General features: G+C 39.7%; 1 protein-coding gene across 4 annotated transcripts in view; it reads left to right on the top strand.

Annotated features, from left to right (window-relative positions):
* The window catches only part of KLHL32 (kelch like family member 32), a 184,807-nt gene that overhangs the window by 52,369 nt on the left and 113,130 nt on the right, over positions 1–19,308 (top strand). For all 4 annotated transcript variants that reach the window (XM_045544046.1, XM_045544048.1, XM_045544050.1 and 1 more), the window contains exon 3: positions 5,276–5,456. In XM_045544046.1, coding sequence (XP_045400002.1) covers positions 5,276–5,456 — 181 coding nt within the window. The remainder of the gene's footprint in view (positions 1–5,275; positions 5,457–19,308) is intronic.

Genomic DNA, 19,308 nt, shown 5'->3' on the forward strand with positions numbered 1-19,308 from the left:
GACTATCAAATTGCATAAGCCAGAAATGTAGGTGTCTTCCTGGAAATCTCCTTCCCACTCACCTCCTTATCTGGTCCATCACCAAGGCCTGTAGATTTTCCCTCTAAATAGCTTTCACACCCATTCACCTCTCTGAAACTCTGTCCCCATGCTCCTGTCCAAGGCCCAAGTCCATCACTCACCTAACTACAGCCACAGTCGAGTTCTGCCCTAGTCTGCCCCAGGCTCCTTGACTGCCCTCAGTACTGCAGCCTGAGTGACCTTTGCTGCATCTTCCCATTGCCCTTAGGCTAACCTGGACCAGAAGTCCTGCACAGGTGGGCTCTGGCCTCTGATGCTCGCCTGTACCACGCTCTCCTTTGTCTTCAGGGTTCTGGCCGTTAACATTCTGTGGACACCATGGAAGGCCCACGTTCTGTCCTGCCACAGGATCATAGCATTTGCTGTTCTCCTGCCTGGAAAACCTTCTCTTTCCTTTTTACTAGGGTAACCTGGTCTCGTTCTTCAGTCTGCAGCTCAAGTATTATTTCTTCAGGAAGGCCAGATTATTTGATTAATGTGTACCTTCCCTGCTAAACTGAATGTTCCTCGAGGGCTGCTACCACACTTGGTTTACTCAGCGTTTTATCCCCAGTACCTAGCACAATCCCTGGCACAGGTGTGTGTTGCGTGAATGAATGAGGGAAGGAAGGAAATAAAACTGTTCATTTGTAATTAATTTCCTTTCTATATGGTCTTCATTATTGCTTCATAATTCTCTAAACATATTAAATCTTCTTTGCCTATTATTATATTGCTATTAGTTGTTAGCATTCATTTAAAAGTATAAATTATAAAGTGTTCTATAAAAATAAAAGTAAGTTTTATTGAAGGATGTTTTAATTGCCTGCCCACTTAAATAGAATTTTTAAAATATTAATTTGTGTAAAAATATTTTGACTATATAATTGAAGTGATTAGGACACTCAATAATAGTTCACTCATAGACTTAATTGAGATAATCATGCATAATTCTATTACAGTCAGACTTTTTTGTCCAGTCTTTTTCTTTCTTGTGTAAAGTAGTCTATTTAAGAAATGAGGATTTTTATGCTACTGGACTATTTTTGATATGTAAGTATGTAACACCTTATTGGTAGTTTTACTTGAAAACTACTTGCATACTTTTTGTATATCTCAGTGGTAGGTAAGCATTGACGTAGAAATTGACTTGAATTTCTAAATTGGAATGCAGATGTTTAAAACCATATAGCTGTTTTGGAATTTACATCTTAAAAACTGAACTCATTCAATATTTACTCTATGAAAATGATACCCTGTGGGATTTCTGTGACCAAAAAATGTTAACTCTAGGAACTCAAAAGTAGTGATTTTCACTAAAGCAGTGATTCTCTCTGAGTAGAGCATACAATGCTATGAACATCATGCTCTGCATTTGATTTACTAGTTTTTGTGATCAATCCCAGAATGAAAGTTAAAGGCTTAAAGTCATGAATAGTCCTGTTCCTTGAGACCTCGTTTATTTATCTCCCCATTACTTAATACTGACATATGGCTGATCAAATGGTTGCTCCTTGGCATTACTAAAAAGCAGTCTGCTGCTCAGGGAGTCTGGGGCTTTCTGCTGTTGCCCCAGGGCCTAGTCTGGGCCCTGCTAGATACGGGAACCACAGTCCTCATTGGCAGCCTGATGGGGGTCGCCTAAGGCCCTTACATAGTTCAGGCGGAAAGAAATAGAGTGATATATCACACTGTGAACTTGTAGACTGTCCAACAGAACCATAATTACGAAGCATGTATATAATTTAAAATTTCAAAAAGCCACATTTAAAAAAAGGTGAAAAGAAACAGGTAAAATTAATTATAACAATATATTTTACTTAACTCAGTATACCCCAGATATTAATATTATAAATTAACTGCGCAATTAATACAAAAACATTAATGAGATATTTTGCATTCTTTTATTCATATCATGTCTTTGACATCCAGCGTGCATTTTATACTTAACAGCGCATCTCAATTTGGACTAGCCACATTTTGAGTTGCTCAGTAGCCACACATAGCTAGTGGCCACTGTATTGGACGATGCAGTTCTAGGGGATCCCTCAGAGAAAAGGCTATTGGGGTTGCATTGGGAAAACCAGGACATTGCATTCACCTATGAATTTTGAGATGGCAGCATTGCTTCTACGGAAGACCTTTCCCATCTTTAGGATGACACTCGAATCTGTATTTCCTTAAGAAATGTGGCTCCTGCTTTATGTCTTTTTCCAATAATTTAGAAGTTTTAGGATATGGTTTTCCTTCCTTTTTCTTTGTTTCTTAAATAATGGGAGGTTTAGTTTGCTGATTCAATATATGTTATAGATGCCAAGGGAGCTGTTCGCAAGCATGTGTCTGCTCCCCATCTTAATTTAGATGTTGCACATTATAGTCTTTGATTCATCTCCTCCCTGGTTTATGATTATTGACTTGGTAAAATGGGCCTGTCGCCTTCCATCTGTGTTCCGTGGCCACATGTGCCTTAACATTTAGAAGGCTGTGGTCTTTCGCAGATTTACATCTGAGAGTTGAGTGGGAAGTTACTTTCAGAATACAATAATGATTTGTTGATTAATAAGCCTTTATTTCTTGCCAAATGTTGGAGTATTTGTTTCTGCTTTTAAGGATTCCTAACATATTGGTTCCAAAATATTTGGGATCTTGTGCCAAGTGTTGTCTTAAATATTTAGCGTGTTGTTTTCTTTAAGCTTGAATATTTCAAGCCCAGCTGAATGATCCTGTGAAATTGTGCAGCATTACTATTGTTTCAAAGCTGAGCCTTTTATTCTTTGCCAAATTTCAGTTTACAGCTGCTCTTTCCCTGGCAAGATTTATTCACGCTCAATAGACATCTAAAATGCAAATACTGATTCAGTCTTGATAATAAGGAAAGGAATTGTGGCACTATATTTGGAAAATGAGTAAGGAAACATTTTAAGGCAATTATTTTAATGTATTCTGTTCCACTACAAATGAAACTTCAAAATACATTTATTTAACATTTAAGGTGATATAAAAGGAGAGAAAAGAAGTTAAGAAAGTTTCAAATACATTTTCTAAGGTTATAATAATTATGATTTATTTTCTATCCCTAAACTTTTACAGTATGAAGATGAATGTTTTTGTAGCATGATTTCAAACATTTCATATAATATCTCATGTTATTATGTTCATGTATATTATTCTGAAAGGCCAATTTTTAGATTAATTATACATCATATAAATATAAAATTAATAGGGACTTTTGTGATTTTTTTCCCCCCTCAAGCATAGATTTTTGAGATCTTTACAGATTACCTTTTTTTTTTATTGTAAGCAGGAGGAGGAATTACATTACTGTATTCTTGGTGATATGCCTGATCTTGGACCTTCAGTTTTCTTATCTGTAAAATAGAGGTAATAATAGTACCTGCCTTGTAGGGTTGTTGTGAAGATTAAATGAATAAATCATTGTAAATCAATAAGAATAGTTCATGGAACATGGTAAACACTATGTGGTTGTTAAATATAAAAATGGCATCGTTTAGGAAAGATTTTTCAAAGACTATGCTAAAGCTTTGCTTAGCGATATAGTATTTCTATGACTATTCTGTTTCTTCATTTCTTTAACTGAGTGGTGCTAATTAATCTCCATTCTAGGCTTTGCATAGAATTTATAAAAAACTATATTTCTGAATGCAGTTTTCAATTACTGATTTTAAAAGTCTGCCATAGCTTGAGCCACTACATGAATATTCAATGACAGTAACCATTTTAAAACTCACTACTGCATTTCAACAGAAAATAATCCTCCCACCTTCCCATGAGAACTTCCTATATCATCACCTTTTGTCAGTTTTCTTTTCTTTTCATAGTTCTGACATTTCTGATGCTTCCCAGTCAACACTATACAATAAAACTTGCTGCTGACCACATTTTGGCATTTCACGGGAAGCATTTGGTTAATTTTAAGGTGGTGATTTGTGTTTAACTGTAATTTACCAGCCAACTGGCACCACAGGCTGGGCAGAGCCCTGTCTAATAAACCAACCATGCAGACTAGGCTGGTGACAAATCTCTGGCTCCCCTGGGCAGCTCTTTCACACTCCAAGAGAGGGATTATCAGAGGGAGTGACAAGGCTTACTCATCCCTGTGATATCTTTACTCAGCTTTGAGTAGAGGCTGCAGGCTAGAAACAGGGCTCAATGGCCCTTGTTCTCATCCTGGGAATACTCATTACAGGCACAGATCAGCCATCTTAGTCCCACACCAGTTCTGAGATCTTAGAGCACTTTAGAGATTTTCCTTGATCTAAGCTGGAATTGTCCATGGCTGTCTATAAATTCAGTTACATTTTATGTTTATGGTATTATTTTAGAAAAATCCAGAGTTTCACGTAGGAGTTTTGAAAGGACCTAAGGATAAATAAATATTTTAGGTTGGGATAGAGATTGAAGGGGTGAGTTTCACAATGGGTAAGTTTGGCAGTCTCACAAAATAGAAAATAAAATAGAATTGTGTAAGCCATTTACAAATCTAGTATAATGATCACACAGACATTGAAGGCTGACAATATAGATAAATTTTACTTTCAGCTTTAAGTTTGTTTTCATTTACAATGGCATTTCTTTTGCTCTTCTTCTTGTGGTGCATAATTTCCCAAGTTTAATAATAAGCTGTTATGGTTTAATTGTCTTCTCCATTGAATGGTCACTTGCAGCCCTTTTTGGCCTAACTAATGTTTGCTCAGTTTGCTTGTGTTTATTAATGGAGTATCGTGTCCTGTGGGAAGCTGTGTAAGGTACAAAGCTGGAGAAGGATTCAGAGTTAGAGAGGGCGTGACAGAGTGGGAAGGGTGGCACACACACATGTACATGCGTGCAGGCACACGTCTAAACAAAGTCTTGCACTCACAGATGTCTGCATTCTGGGGGACCTGGGCCCAGAAAGAGAGGCTCACAGGTCCGCAGAGCTGGGCCAATATGCAGACGCAGACGGACACACAAACACAAATCCAGAAAGAGGGGCTCTAGCAAAAGAGAGCAAGAGCCTATGGGGATGAGGGGAAGAGAGAACCAGAGAAAGGAGAACAAGAGAACGGTAGAGGGAAAGAAAGTGGGATGCGGGAAGGTCCTGCTTGTCCAGTGCACTGGAGTCCCTGTCACCTCAGTGGGTGCTGGGGACGGAGAGAGCGTCGGGCAGAGGGGCTGGTGAAAGGAAGAACATTGACTTGACTGTTCTCCTTTGTAGTATTCAAGAAATGCTGACAGGCCAGAGGCTTTGCCACTCTGAATCTCACAATGACAGCGTCCTGGCAGCACTGAATCAGCAGAGGAGTGACGGCATCCTCTGCGACGTCACCTTGATCGCTGAGGAGCAGAAATTCCACGCCCACAAGGCAGTCCTGGCAGCATGCAGTGACTATTTCCGGGTAAGTCAGGGTAGTTTGTTTGCTTCTCTCAAGGTATCAATAAACAGAGGATGACAGTGTTTCTGGAATTGTCCCTCAGCCACAAAACAATTAGATGGTATCCCCCAGAGTTGTGAGTGTTGGGGGCCTGTGTTCTTCCCTGGGCAGAATGTGATCTGGGGCCTGTTGGGGTGCTCCCTGGGCTGGCCACCTGGGTGTCCTGCTGCTGGAGAGCAGACCTCCCCTCGCATCCGAGCCCAGGGGCCTTCGGCACTTGACCACCGTAAGAAATGTGGCACCATAGTGCTCTGTATGGGGGTGTGGGCTGAGGGAGGGATATTTCTGGATTCAAGATCAGAAGAACCATCTGTAATACAATTTGTTAAAATAAAAATGTCTCTGAATACATGCAGTGTTTCTGACTTTTTATATTCTATACGTGTTCTTAATGCTTTCTAATTACTTGCTCCAGGGACAGAGATGCAGTTGGCCTAATGGACCTTTGTGGTTGACACATGTGGCTGCAGAAGACACATTAGCTTGTTTAGTAGAACTTTGGAGTTTGGTTCCCAACAGCCAATGATATGCGATGATAGATTGTTGCTTTTATGAAGATGAAAGTGTGCAGTATGGTCATAGCTGACTAAATGCTACTTACTTAGCACTTCCTGTGATTCAGGTGTTGGACAAAGGACTTTGTATGCACATCTCATTTAGTCCTCACAACAGCCCTTTGTATAAACAGGTACATACTATTAAAATCACCATTTTGCTTATAAGGAAACTGAATCTCAGAGGCTAAGTAATTTGCACTAACTCAGAGGTTAAATAAGAAGTCACACAGTTCCTAAATGGCAGATCTGGAATTGAAATCCGTGTCTGACTCCTAACCAGCATGGTATTCTACCTCTTATATGGATATAAGAAAGCAAAGCTGGACAAGTATTAACCAGATTTTTTTGAAATATTAATTTCTGAAAATATATATGATTTTAATTCCTATTTAATTTCCTTTTCCATGTTATTTCAGTTAACTAGTGACTAGATTATACTCTTGAAACATAACAATATGAATCTCTGTATAAATGAAAATATAAATTTAATTGTGATTTTTTTTTTTTAAGTTCTCTCACCAAAGTCTCTAAATAATACAGAAACAAACTTAGGCCCATGGGCAATTTGTTGGTTGGTTTGCATATTTCCAATAATAATCTTGTTTTTGATGTTTAAGAAATAATATCATCTACACTCAGTTGCCGACTAGCAGTCATGGAGAATTTTCCAAGATGCCAAACTATAAAAGAAAACCTTTTAAAAAAATTATTTTAAATGTGATAAAACTGAGTGATGTAGAGTATAAAGAGGCAATTATTTGAAATGTCTGTTTCTAAAATAAAAAGTAGAAATTTAATTCTAAACTGCAGAAATGAAGCAGAATATCTGTAATCTTTTAGTTCCATTAATATAATGATAGATTTTACACACCCTCACATTGTCAGGTATTAATCTTCCAGAAAGGTTATATTATTCAGAGGGGCTTTTGAATCAACAAAACACGTTGGATTGTGTGCGCATTATTATATAATGAGTTTTGTCTTTTTGTAGACCATGAGATAGTCTTGGTGCTACCATCTCTCCACTTAGGTCTCTGCCTATTGGGTTTGGAATTTGATTTTGGGAAATGGTTTGATTTGGTGCATGTGTTTATGTGTGTAAGAGAGAGGAGAGAGGATGTGAGTGAGTGCATACACACGGGTACGAGAAGCCGTTTCACTTCTTGGCACTTAACAGTCCTAGTTTTTCATCTCTTCCACCATAATGCCCCTCATACTCTGGTAGGTTGTGCGCAGACAGTGCCTCCTTTATAATACCTATGCAGTGGTCCCTAACCTTTTTGACACCAGGGACCAGTTTCCTGAAAGATAGTTTTTCTGTGGATGGGGTGGGGAGGGGAGTAGGGCCATTGCCACCTCAGCTCCATGTCCAATCATCAGGTGTTGGATTCTTTTTTTTTTTTTTTTTGAGACAGAGTGTCGCTTTGTTGCCCTGGCTAGAGTGAGTGCCATGGCATCAGCCTAGCTCACAGCAACCTCAAACTCCTGGGCTTAAGTGATCCTACTGCCTCAGCCTCCCGAGTAGCTGGGACTACAGGCATGCGCCACCACGCCCGGCTAATTTTTTCTATATATATTTTTAGTTGTCCAGATAATTTTTTTCTATTTTTAGTAGAGACGGGGTCTCGCTCTTGCTCAGGCTGGTCTCAAACTCCTGACCTTGAGCGATCCACCTGCCTCGGCCTCCCAGAGTGCTAGGATTACAGGCGTGAGCCACCGCGCCCGGCCAGGTGTTGGATTCTCATGGGGAGTGTGTGGGTGCGGTTTGCAGTGGGGTTTATGCTCCTGTGAGGGACTGATGTCGCTGATCTGATGGAGGCAGGGCTCGGAGATGATGCAAGCAGTGGGGAGCAGCTGTGGGTGTAGGTGGGGCCTCGCTCCCTTGCCCTCTGCTCGCCGCCTCCTGTGCGGCCCAGCTCCTGGCTCGCCACGGACTGGTGTCAGTTTGTGGCCCGGAAGTTGACCTATATCATAAAGCCTGTGAAGAAATTTTATTATTTGTATTTTGCAAGTGAGGAAACTAATGTTTAAATAACTTGTCCAAGGACTGCCAGATATTAAGTAGAACAGCTGATTTTCACATACCTGTGTCCCTGAGTACTCAGTTTTCTCACTGCAGCTGTGTGCCCTGCTGGATTCATACATATATCCTTCAGTCTCACAACCTGTTCGTAAGATGAAAATTCAATGACTTGTGCACTGATTGTTCAGATGGAGAAACCAAAACAAAGTTGGGACAACTGACACTTAACTCTTTTCCAGGCACTGTGCTAAGTGCTGGAGTTACAATGTTTGACCAGACATAGACTGAGCCCGATGAAGCTTGTAATGTAGATATTACACTGGAAGTAATTATTGCCTCGTACCCAATATCTTTATTAGTTTTAGCTATATAACATACCACCCCAAAACTTAGAAGCCAAATAGTCCTTCTAGTCTGCCAGCTCAGTTGATCTTTTCTGGATTTACTCTTGCATCAGTGATTAACTGGAGGGTTGGTTGGAAGCTAGAGGATCTAAGGTGGCCTTGTTTATATGTCTGGTGATTGGTATGCTGTTGGCTGAGGTGATAAGGGAAACTGAACCATGCATTGCTCACAAACAGCTAGCCTAGACTTTTTCACATGGCAACTAAATTCTAAGAATGGTAGAAGGGCAAATCTCAACATACATGTTCTTTTCAAGCTTCTTTTTGTATAGTGTTTGCCGATATCTCTTTGGCCAACCAAGTCACATGGCCAATCCCAGAGTCAGTGTGAGAGGGTATACTAAAAGGCATGGATACAGGAAGGGGAAGAATTTATTGCCATTTTTGCAGCCTACCACTGTCAAAAACTGTCAAGCATCTGATTTTGTCCTACTTACAAGCTAACTAATTAGCTTACCACAGTATTATAGATGCTGGTAGAAGACATGAGACTCCTAAGTCAAAAACAAAGGACAGTTTGTTACTCACAACAATAGCAGTGTCTTACTATCAGCATTTTTTTTTTTTTGTCTGATCCCAGTTCCCACAGGATGGCATGAAGAGGCCAGGTTGCATTACTGCACACAGAGTGGGTTGTGTTATAAGAGAGGATCATTGTGATTAAAGAACCAGAATCTTTTATAATGGGTAGTAAACATGTCTGCCCTTTGCTCTGGAGGGAGACATTATTGGACTGGACAGTAAGCATGCCTACCCTTTGCTCTGCAAACGGACACTAAATCTTCTAGGATTGTAAGCAAACCTGCCTTTTGCTCTGGAGGATTATAGAAACATCCTTAAAAAGAAAGTTTAGAACAAAGGATACTTGTCTCACTCACAGTATATGCAGAAATGGAAGATCCCCCTGGAGAATTATCTCCCGCCAGCCACAGGCCCTAAACTAGAATTATGTTTGTTTTCTTTGTCCTGTGCTCTACTACACGGAAACACCTGGAAACAGTATCTTGTCTTAGTAATTGCTTTGTCTCTCACAACATTTTTAATGTTGCCTCATGCTTTATAATTGCTTAATAAGTATTTAAGTGAATGAAGAAATACTTTCTGATTGTCATAGAATTCCATGTATATTTCAATTCTTAAAATCCTAAATATGAAAAATATGTGAATTATGTGTGGATTTTTTTCCCTTCTACTGTGATCTGTTCAAGTTAATTAAGTACTTTGATGTAACTAGATTTGACTCTGTACTCTGATCCAGCAGTTTATTGTGAGGCTAAAGCAATTGTTGTTCTGATTCAGGGAAGGTTCGACTGCAAGAGTAAGAAAGCCCAAGCTTTGAGGTAAACTGTTCCTTTACATTGACCTGAGAGTTCATATCAGTTTTTCTTGTTTAATATATGAATAATGAATGAGTGGTTGAGTACAAAGTACTATGACTTCCTGTGATCATCACCATTTTAAAAGAAAGCGTAAAAACACATTCTTCAGCCAAGTAATAATGCTTTTTTTTAAAAAAATAAAAATTTTAGGCTTAATTTCAGCAGTATGGGAGTGGCATGGTATTAGTCAAATCCTATAACTGAGTCAGACCAGGGACTTCTTTTATAAAAGTACAAAGTAATGGTGGAAGGAAGAAGGGGATGAGCTTGGGAGTCAGATCTGAGTTTGAATTTAGCACCAAGGACCGTATCTGTCTGTTCACCATTGTTTCCCACAGTGCCTGGCAAGTAGTAGGTGCTATTTTAATTACATTTGTCGGGTTATCCACCCTCCTCACTGCCTATTTTATGAGTGTGGGCAAGTCATCCTACTTCGATGAATCTGTGTTTTTCCATCTGTAAATTGATGGCCGTAAGCACAACTCTCAGGATGGGTTGGCATAGAGGCTTAAATGAGAAAAGGTATGTACACTAAGCGCAGTATCTGACACACAGTAGACTTTTAGTAGTATTGCTGTTTCATTCCTTGTACTAACTTGGGATTTTTGGCTGTGATCTGCCTGGGTGTTGGTGTAAAGAAAGGTCAATTCATCTTTAGGGTCAGCTGGTTGCAGGATCACCCATCTTTTGTTGGGTCAGAATAACTTGTTGGTTTCATCCTTTCCCATCTTTTCATTTTTTAAATCTGGCACCTCTCCTCTCTCTCTTTCTTACAACATTCTAGGAGCCATCTATTAATAATTTTTCTCTGCTTTTGGCTGTCCCTTTCCAAACCATGGTGCAGATGGCTGCATGACTGACTTTCCCTTCCTGCTCGGGTGTTCCACAGTGCCTCGCTGCCTGCCTGCCACACCCCCAGAGTGGCCTTCACGCCGTCTCATCTTCGTTCATCCTCCCCTTTGTTCCCCCATCTGATGTTGAGGCCACACTGTTCTCTAAACACACTCTGTTCCACCTCAAGCAAGGCCTTTGCACTTCTCAGCTTTGCTAATGACCATTCTTCCCACCTCTTACCTCCTATTGTCCTCTCAGTCCACCTTGTCCATCTTCCAGGATTTATCATAACCAAGAAGCAAGATGTCCCTCATGAAGCCTTATCCTGACCACCCTCTGCCACCTTCCTATGTTCATATGCAGGGTCCCTCTTATCTGAAATCTTAAAACTTTCAGCTGATCTCCCTCAAGGAATTAAAGATTACATACCATGTATTGCAGCCCCTTTACCAGTAATATCTGAAAGGGACAGTGACTAGCCAAGCACTAAGAAGTCCGTCAAAGTACTGTTGAACACAATTGAATGAGGAAGTATTGAACCAGAGCTAGCAGGAGAAATCAGGTGCCTTGTGGGCTAGAGTGTGCGTGTGAGAGGTGGGAACGAGTCAGCCGCTTATCCCCCTTCCCTTCGAAGCCCCTCTGACAGTGGGGACACAGAAGTTGCAGGGCCCCAGTGTAGGCAGCCCTGGGTTATAGACCACCCTGTAGAGTCTGGAAGCTGTTGTTTAGCATTTGCTTTCTCTCGCTTAAATATCCATGAACGCCTACACTTTCTGGCCAGGGAAGCAGATGTCTTGACTGTCTAACATAGCTTCTTATATGTGTTGGTAAAGTGATTCAAATATGACATTTCGGAAAATTAAATATTTGAGCATCTTTTTCCGTTAGAGCCTAAGTGTGCTTCTGCCTATGTAATTTTTAGATTTGAAAGAAGTGCATAAAGCCCATGATAAAAATAAAAATCTGTGTCCTGTGTATTTTTATAATCATATATTCTCCAGTCACTATTTGATTGAAATGGCATAAAAGGCTATTAAGTGAGATTATAATATATAATTAGAAATTTTTTAAAATTCAGTCAGCATTTGTTACGTATCTACTATTTTCTAGACGTGAATTCATAGTCTGGTAGGAGATACAGACAAATAAACAAATGACTGCAATATAGTATAATTGGTATGTGGGGTTTTGGGCTCAAGCCTTGTTTTTAATCCCTTGTTCCTTCTTCAGCATTCTCATTAAAAACAATAATAATAATTGCCATTATTATCACTGTGCATTTACTGTGCTCCAGGCACTTATTCTAAATGTTTTATGTGTACTGACTCATTTAATCCTCTAAAGAAACCTATGGATGGGTAGTATTATCATCTCCATTTTAAAAATAAAGAAAAGGAGGCCCAAATTTAAAAATTCACAGTAGGGGCATGAAGAGCAGTTACATAAGAGCTGATGATGGCCTGAGCTTGGCAAGGAGCAGATGGCTGGAGAGAAGAGGTATGTTTGAGGAGTGGGCTGGGGGAGGTAGAAGGGACAGGACACACATAGCAGGCGGAGTCAGCAGGAGTTGTGATGCATGGCAAGGGAGAGGGAAGACTTAAGAGAGTGTGGCTCCTGGCTTTGAGGGTCGGGGTCATGAGAGCAAGGCAGTGTTCACGCTGACCACAGGCCTGAGGCCTGGAGGGGCTGGGGAAAGAGCAGGCACAAGGCATTTTTAAGGAAGCTGTGCCATCAAGGGCAGGTATGAGGAAGACTGTGTGTATGAAGATGTTTCTGGAAGTCCTCCTTGAGGGGCTGGGCCAGTGTCTCTTTTGCTGTTCTGATCTTTGCATCCTTAAAGCCCACGGCAGTGCCCAGCCCACCACAGACCCTCTGTCTTCATTCTCCCTGTTGGTATCTGATTGGAACAGTTTTTTGCTGTGTCATATGTGTGGGCCCTCGCCAATCCCCTCCACAGAATTTTCCCCCGAAGAACACTCATATATATGCTGTTTAACATATTAGTTTGTCTTATTTCCTGAAAAAGTCTCCTGTAAAGATTTGAAGGGAATAGCACTGCTGACTTTAAAACGTGTAAATCAAATCATTGTTAGGTTATGCTGTCTCCTGTTTGATTGTTTTCTATACTCTTCATTAACGTTTCTAATTCTCAGAGATCGTGTGTAGAGACACATGGTGTTTATTACATAAAGGATAAGCGGCAGCGTAGCATTGACAGTTATTTTGCTTCCAACCCCCAAGACTGCAGCTCCTGCCTTTATTCCTAGCCTGCTTCTCAACCTCCCTCGAGGTTGCTTCTAGTAAATTATCTTTTGCTTAAAAAATAAAATTAATAAAATGAATGTGCTTTGTAAACCATCAAATGCTATATGAATATTCAAGACTTTTAGTAGTCAGTTTTTGTCTTTCTTTCAGTCATCCATGCTGTAGCTTTCTTCTTGGCACATTCTGAGCAGTTGCTGGGCTTGTTGCTGTAATTAGGATCCGCTCACTTGAAATGCAGTAATATTGTCACAGTCTGATTAAAACAGTCCTCAAAAATTAAATTTTAGCTGGGAATAATGTACATCTAATCTCCTTTTCAGAAAAAAAAAACACATGAAAAAAATAGTAAAATAACTCAAAGTCCTTCAGTATACAGAATGATTGTTTTGGGTTTAGCTTTTTGATGATTACTGTGAGCACATAAATATCTACTACTGTCCTAAATAGCAAAGGATTGTTCTGCAGTTATTTAATTGGTGCATGAATGTCACTCAAATTAAATCTCATGATGGTCAGTATTTTCCATAGTCAATTTTACACTGGCCTGTCCTGTGATTAATTACTTTGCTTGAGGCCAGACAAGCACTACTGAGTCTGTTATTGTCGGGTGTTTATGCTGAAAACAGCAGCATTGCTAATTCTGGCATATTTGCACATTGTTGTCTTTCCTTTCCCTGACTTCTGTATTTCACATATTGATCACAGAGGAACCAGAGTATCATTCTTACAGTATATTTAAATTACGTATTATATGGTAAACTCATGATTGAACATGATTAAATTAACATTCAATTTTATAAAACCTATTTGTAGAAATCATTAAGAAGTAGAACAGTGTCTATTAGGAATTAAAGAGTATGGCTAGCGAATGAGGTTTTATTCAGCTTTGAAGACATTATGAAGACCCTAAGAGGAAGAAGAAAAAAAAAATTTGAGGAAGCTTCTCACGGGCAGATTAACAAAGCTATGAGAAAGTTATTCAAATGTATGCTGCTTTAAAAAAGTTTATTTCCTTTTTTATTTGAGTTTTGATAGCAAAAAACATCAAGGAAATAATATATTTGCAGATTGTCATCTCTTTTCACCACATTTGGTAGAATTTTGAAATAAACAATTCCTGACAATAGAAAAAGGTAAAAATCCAGGTAACTAGGACCATTTTATCACTGTGTATTTTCTTTCTGATGGTAAATTTATTATACTCTATGCAGCTGTAAAATAATTTACCTCTAATATTTTATATCTTAAATATTTTTTAAAACATCTACATTTTAATTTTTTAGATTTTAGTTGGTATTTAATATTTTATTTAATATTTTAATACAGTAGTTATTTCTTACTTCATGAATAAATGTGCTTCTTTATTACATTTCTTAATGTGGTAAAAACAAAGAAGCTGCATGGTGGATAATAGAGCCAAATGGTGCACGTAATTCACCACTGTCTCAATCCCATAACATATACTGAGGATCTACTCATGCAAAAAAAATTGTGCTGGATGCTGCAAGGGTCACCAAAGCATCACCACTGGAGCTTCTGTACAGAGATGATGGTTGAAACCTCAGGAACATATGAGATTGTATATGAAGAGGGAAAGAAGAGTAGGGAAAAAGATGTCTGTGATCAGTACCTAAAGGATACCTTTACTCAGATGGCAGAAAAAGAACAAGAAGGTGGCCAAAGGCACAAAGAAGGAAGAGTCAAAGATGTGTGAACATAACCAGGGTGTACATTTTAATCAAATCCAGATAAGGACTTTCCAAATCCAGATAAGGAAAGTGTTTGAAGAGATTGATGTATTCTGTTGAAGATCAGAGAGGATTCAGAAAAATTCAGCAAGGTGGTTTCTTAAAGTGTTGGGAAAGGAAGCCTAACTCTCTAGGGGGTGATATATAAAACTACTCAAAGTATGGTCCATGTACCAGTGCCAGTCTGCAAAATGCTTAACTCTCCACACTGATAAACTACAGAATGTATATCAGCTACATCATGACACAGTGTATTAGTTCAAATGGCAAATTTTTTTTTGCAGGATGTCTTTCTCAAGGAAGTATGTAGTGAGTTCATTTCTGTTCTGGTAAGGGTTTCTGGTCTTGTCCTGGATGCTTAAGTAGCAGTTCACGGACAACCTTCTTTGAGGAGCACTGGTACAAATAATGTGCAATATAGTTAGGTACATGATTCCATTTTTAGATATAATCTATAGCTTCATTGTTAGGTAATATAAATTATGATATAATATCTATTGGAAATACTTTTGCCACTTTCCAGACATCAAATGAAATTTTTGAGAATTTTTTCTTTCTAATAATTCCTGTCACTATTATTTTTGGATATATGACATCCATTACTTTAATTACTTGAAAACATTCTCTAAAAAATATTGCACATAATTGCCAAACCGTGGAGCAACCAAGATGTCCTTCAGTAGGTGAATAGGTAACTTTTGATACATCCAGACAATGGAATATTAGTGATAAAAAGAAATGAGCTATTGAGCCATGAAAAAACATGGGGAAAACTTGAATTCATATTACTAAGAGAAAGAAGCCAGTCTGAAAAGGCTACATACTGTATGATGCCAACTGTATGACATTCTGGAAAAGGCAAAACTATGGAGATAGTAAAAGTAAAAGATCAGTGGTTGCCAGGGGTTGGGGGATAATGGATGGAGCCCAGGGAATTTTTAAGACAGTGAAACTCTTCTGTGTGCTACTGTAAGGGCAGATAGGTGTCATTATACATTAGTCAAAACCCACAGAATATACAACACCAGGAGTGAACCCTAATGTAAACTATGGACTTCGGTTGAAAATGATGCATTAATGTAACTTCATCGATTTGCCATCCTGCTGGGGCATGTTGACAGTGGAGGAGGCTGTGCTTGAGGAGGGGGAAGGAACTATGGGCAACTCTCTGTACTTTCTGCTCAGTTTTGCTGTGAACCTAAAACTGTTCTAAGAAATAAAATTTATTAGTTAAATTTTTTTACATGAAAGAAAATATATGAGGCCAGGCAAGGTGGCTCAACGCCTGTAATCCTAGCACTCTGGGAAGCCGAGGCAGGTGGATGATTTGAGCTCAGGAGTTCGAGACCAGCCTGAGCAAGAGCCAGACCCTGTCTCTACTAAAAATAGAAAGAAATTAACTGGACAACTAAAAAATATATGGAAAAAATTAGCCGGGCATGGTGGCACATGCCTATAGTTCTAGCTGCTCGGGAGGCTGAGGCAGAAGAAGAATCACTTGAGCCCAGGAGTTTGAGGTTGCTGTGAGCTAGGCTGACGCCACGGCACTCACTCTAGCCCGGGCAACAGAGTGAGACTCTGTCTCAAAAAAAAAAAAAAAAAGAGAGAGAAAGAAAATATATTGTAGGTACCTCACAGCTGTCTCATAATTGTTTTATTGTTTTTAGGAAAGGTGACCTTCCAGTGAAGGATCTTTTTTTTTCCCCTTTAATGTTGAGCAATTAGGTTGTGAAAACAGAACATTGAGGAACAGACAGCTTTAATACAATAAAGTCATTGTCAGTCAGGTCTTAGTATCAAAGTTGAGCGATTCTAAGAATAATAGTAGTAGTAGGTAGTTTTGGATGGAGAGTAGCACTCTAAAGATGACCTGATGGGCTCTTCTGTTAACGATATTGCCGTTTGTCCAGACAACATGTTAAGCACCTGCATATGTAGGGCGTTGTACTGATGCGGTTGCAGGAAAAAAAAAAAAATAGGATGCTGTATGAGTCTGGGTTTTCTAAAGAAACAGAACCAAATAGGAATAGATGATAGATATAAGCAATTGCCTTATATGATTATGGGGGCTGAGAAGTCCTTGGACCTGCAGTTGGCAAGCCAGAGACCCAGGAGAGCTAATGATACGGTTGAAGTGAAGTATGAAGCCCTGAAAACCAGGAGGGCTGCTGGTGTAAGTTCCAGTCACAGTCTGAGTCCAAAGGTAAGTGAAGAACAATGTTCCAACTCCATGACAGGCAGAGAGAAAGAATTCTTCTTTACTCAGCCTTTTATTCTATTCAGGCCTTCAACTGATTGGATGAAGCCCACCCACATTAGGGAAGACAGTCTGCTTTACTCAGACTACTGATTCAAATGTGAATGTCATCCAGAAACGCTATCACACTCAGAAATAACATTTAACCAAATATCTGAGCATCCCTTGGCCCAGTCAAGTTAACATATAATGATCACAGACATTCTCTGCCCTTGAAGAAGGTACAGTTTGTAGAAAAGATAAAACATACCCACATAATTAATAACTCAAGGCAGAATGACATAGGAGCATATAATCTGAATCTTAGCCTTTTAGAAGGCCAGGTTTTTAGATGAGCTCTGAGCTTTCTCTGATGCTCTAACCCCATACGTCATTCCTCTATGACACCTGTCTTGGCAGCTTCCTGCCTCCTAACTGTCCAGTCTCTCCTCTGGTACCCTTGCACTCTGTACATATTTCACTTAACTTGCTTTCTCTTTGATTAATTAATTAAAAAATCATTCGTTCATTCAACTGTGTTCAGAATGGATTTGAATTCATGCATTCAAATGTGTTGACTGCCCTCCGTGCTCCAGCCACTGTTGTAGTGTGAGGATGTAGCAATGTATGCATTACCTTATAGCAGATACAGCAACATACACAACAGAGAAATTCCTTGCCCTTATGGCATTTCCATTCTAGTTGGAAAAGAATGACTGTAAACCAATAGATGAGTAAATATGAAGTTTGTCTAATGGGCTTAAAAGCTTTGGAGGACAACAGAGAAGGGTGAGGTGGGCGGTGCTGGTCGTAGTGGTTGTGGGAATTACTGGTTTTTAACGGGATGGTCTGGAGAGGCCCCACTGATAAGGAGTGGACACATACCATCTGGTGAAGAACGCTCCTGGTAGTGTGAACGGCACAGACAAAGGCCTGAGGTTCCAGGAACTAGGAGTGTTTGTGATCAGCAAGGAGGCTGGTGGCTAGAAAGGAGTGAGAGGAGTGACCAGCAGGGCGACTAGAAGGGTGTGAGACTGGGTCGCGTGTGACACCTTGTAGGCCTGTGGTTAGGGTTTTGTTTTTTACTTTCAGTGAGATGGGAAGACCTTGGATGATTTTGATAGAAATGTGACATTTTCTGAGTTATGTTTTGAAAAGATCATCTGTCAGGGGGTGGGGATGGTGAGGACTGTTGGGTGCATTTTGGAGGAAGGGCCCATGGAATTTGTTGGTGAACTGGCGGTGGGATGTGAGGGAAAGAGGTGTTGAGACTGACTCTAAGGCATTTTCCTAAGGCACTAGAGGGATGAAGTTATCATTTACTGCATTGGGAAGACTAGTTTTGCACTCATTGCGGTGTATTAACGACAAACTATGGGCTCTACACATACTTGTGATCTAGCCACTTGTGTACCTACAGTTAAGGTTTTAGTTTTCTGGACGGGATCTTGCTCACTTAGTTGTTCTCCATCACAGCCCCTTCTATATGCGCAATGAGTGTTCAAGGCATGTACGTGTTGACTTTAATGCAGAGAGGGTGCTGGTTAACAGCAGTCTGTGGTCCAGGTGGGATATGTATGCAGAGCTGTGTTTCTGGTTTCCGTACTGACTTCTCCCCACTTTGCTTATTAGTCTCATCACTGGTGGTACTATTGGCGTGGAGTGGGGTGTTATGCTTGGTTCTGGAATTGTACAAAGGTTTTTGGTCTCTGGGAGTGTAGCATCTAGTGAATAGTCAACATTTCTGTGTGTAAGACATTGTGCCAGTCCAAGAGCTTGTCTGAAAACACTATCTGGAAGCCCCTTCTAGTCTGACAGGGGCCAAAGCATGCACACTTCAACAGCAAAATGAGAGTGCCGGAACAACAATAATAATATCTACCAACAAACTCTCATTTGATTCTTAAAAGAGCCCTTTAGGTAGATGTTTTTATCCTCAATGTATAGGTTAAGGGACCAGGCTCATGGTAGTAACTAACTTACATAGTTTTATATATTTAGGTGCCAGCTACCTGAGGGGAAAAAGAGAATTTTTTCACTCTCCTATAGGATCTAGCAAAGTGCTTTGAATATATATCAAAATTAATGTTTTTGCTGAATGAATTAGTGAATAAATTAATGATTTGGAAGGACGAAAAAAAAAAAACACATTGGTTTGGAGTTACCTGGGAGGTTTCTGGAAAGAGGAGGCCCCTACCCACCTAGAGAAAGTTCTGGGAGGTCTTTCCAGGCAGGGGAGGCATTAGGGTAATCCTGGACACAGAGGGCAAGCAGAAGAGAGTAAAGATAGTATAGTTTATCCTATTTTGCAGCAACTGTTGTACCGGTGAGTTACTTATTCACTCTCATTTTATTCTGACATTAACCAGA

This window comes from Lemur catta, chromosome 2 (genome assembly GCF_020740605.2).
Source record: "Lemur catta isolate mLemCat1 chromosome 2, mLemCat1.pri, whole genome shotgun sequence".
Taxonomy (NCBI): Eukaryota; Metazoa; Chordata; class Mammalia; order Primates; family Lemuridae; genus Lemur; species Lemur catta.